The sequence below is a fragment of the Condylura cristata genome, unplaced genomic scaffold (assembly GCF_000260355.1).
Source record: "Condylura cristata isolate star-nosed mole 26May11 unplaced genomic scaffold, ConCri1.0 scaffold00033, whole genome shotgun sequence".
Taxonomy (NCBI): Eukaryota; Metazoa; Chordata; class Mammalia; order Eulipotyphla; family Talpidae; genus Condylura; species Condylura cristata.
This window is the reverse complement of record NW_004567134.1, coordinates 18,443,223-18,443,922: the sequence shown is the minus strand read 5'-3', so window position 1 is coordinate 18,443,922 and position 700 is coordinate 18,443,223. Positions and strand designations below refer to the sequence as shown.

The window sequence follows — 700 nt, the reverse complement described above, 5'->3', positions numbered from 1 at the left end:
CCAGGCAGCAGGCAGCAGGCAGCAGGCAGCAGGCAGCAGGCAGCAGGCTCCAGGCTCCAGGCTCCAGGCTCCAGGCTCCAGGCTCCAGGCTCCAGGCTCCAGGCTGCCCCCGCCGGCCGGCGCCTGCAGTGTCGCCCGCTGGTGTGTTCCTGCGTCCTGACGCCTTGGCTTTCCCTCCACCTCTAGATATCACGCTGCAGTGGCTTATTCAGCATTCAAAATCCAGAAGAAGCTGAAGCACCTCCTGGAGTCTTCCAGCCCTCCCGGCTTTCCTCCTAGAATTGTCCGCTCCTCCCAAGCCCTTCTCGGAGCCCGGTCCTGCCTAAGCCCAAGACATCGCCTTCTCCAGACTTGACGTCTCGCGTGCGCTGCTGAAGACGCCCAGCGGCCGCTAGTCCGCTCGCTCGGAAAGGCTTCCCCACGTGTTTGTCTCAGACCGTGTAGAGCTTTTTTAAAAAACACACCTGGCCATCTTAAATCAAGAAAATTGCATATTTCTGTTCTGGTCTTTCTGGGCCGGGTTTTTATATCGGTTTTCAGTAAACGTGCCGGTGTTTGAGCGTAGAGTGCCGTCTCGCTACTGACACTGACGATGCCGCATGAATTCCCAGTGCCGCGCGCAGTGGTGGGCGCCCGCGGCCTGACTCGCGGGACTGGGCCCGGCCTTTCCGCTCACGTGCATGCGAAGCGTCCAGCCGCC

At 60.9% G+C, this 700-nt stretch overlaps 1 protein-coding gene across 1 annotated transcript in view; it reads left to right on the top strand.

Moving 5' to 3' along the window:
• Positions 1–564, top strand: part of ARL8B (ADP-ribosylation factor-like 8B) — a 15,480-nt gene extending 14,916 nt beyond the window's left edge. The window contains exon 6 of the mRNA XM_004692245.2: positions 187–564. Coding sequence (XP_004692302.1) covers positions 187–236 — 50 coding nt within the window. The 3' untranslated portion in view covers positions 237–564. The remainder of the gene's footprint in view (positions 1–186) is intronic.
• Positions 565–700: the final 136 nt, after the last annotated feature.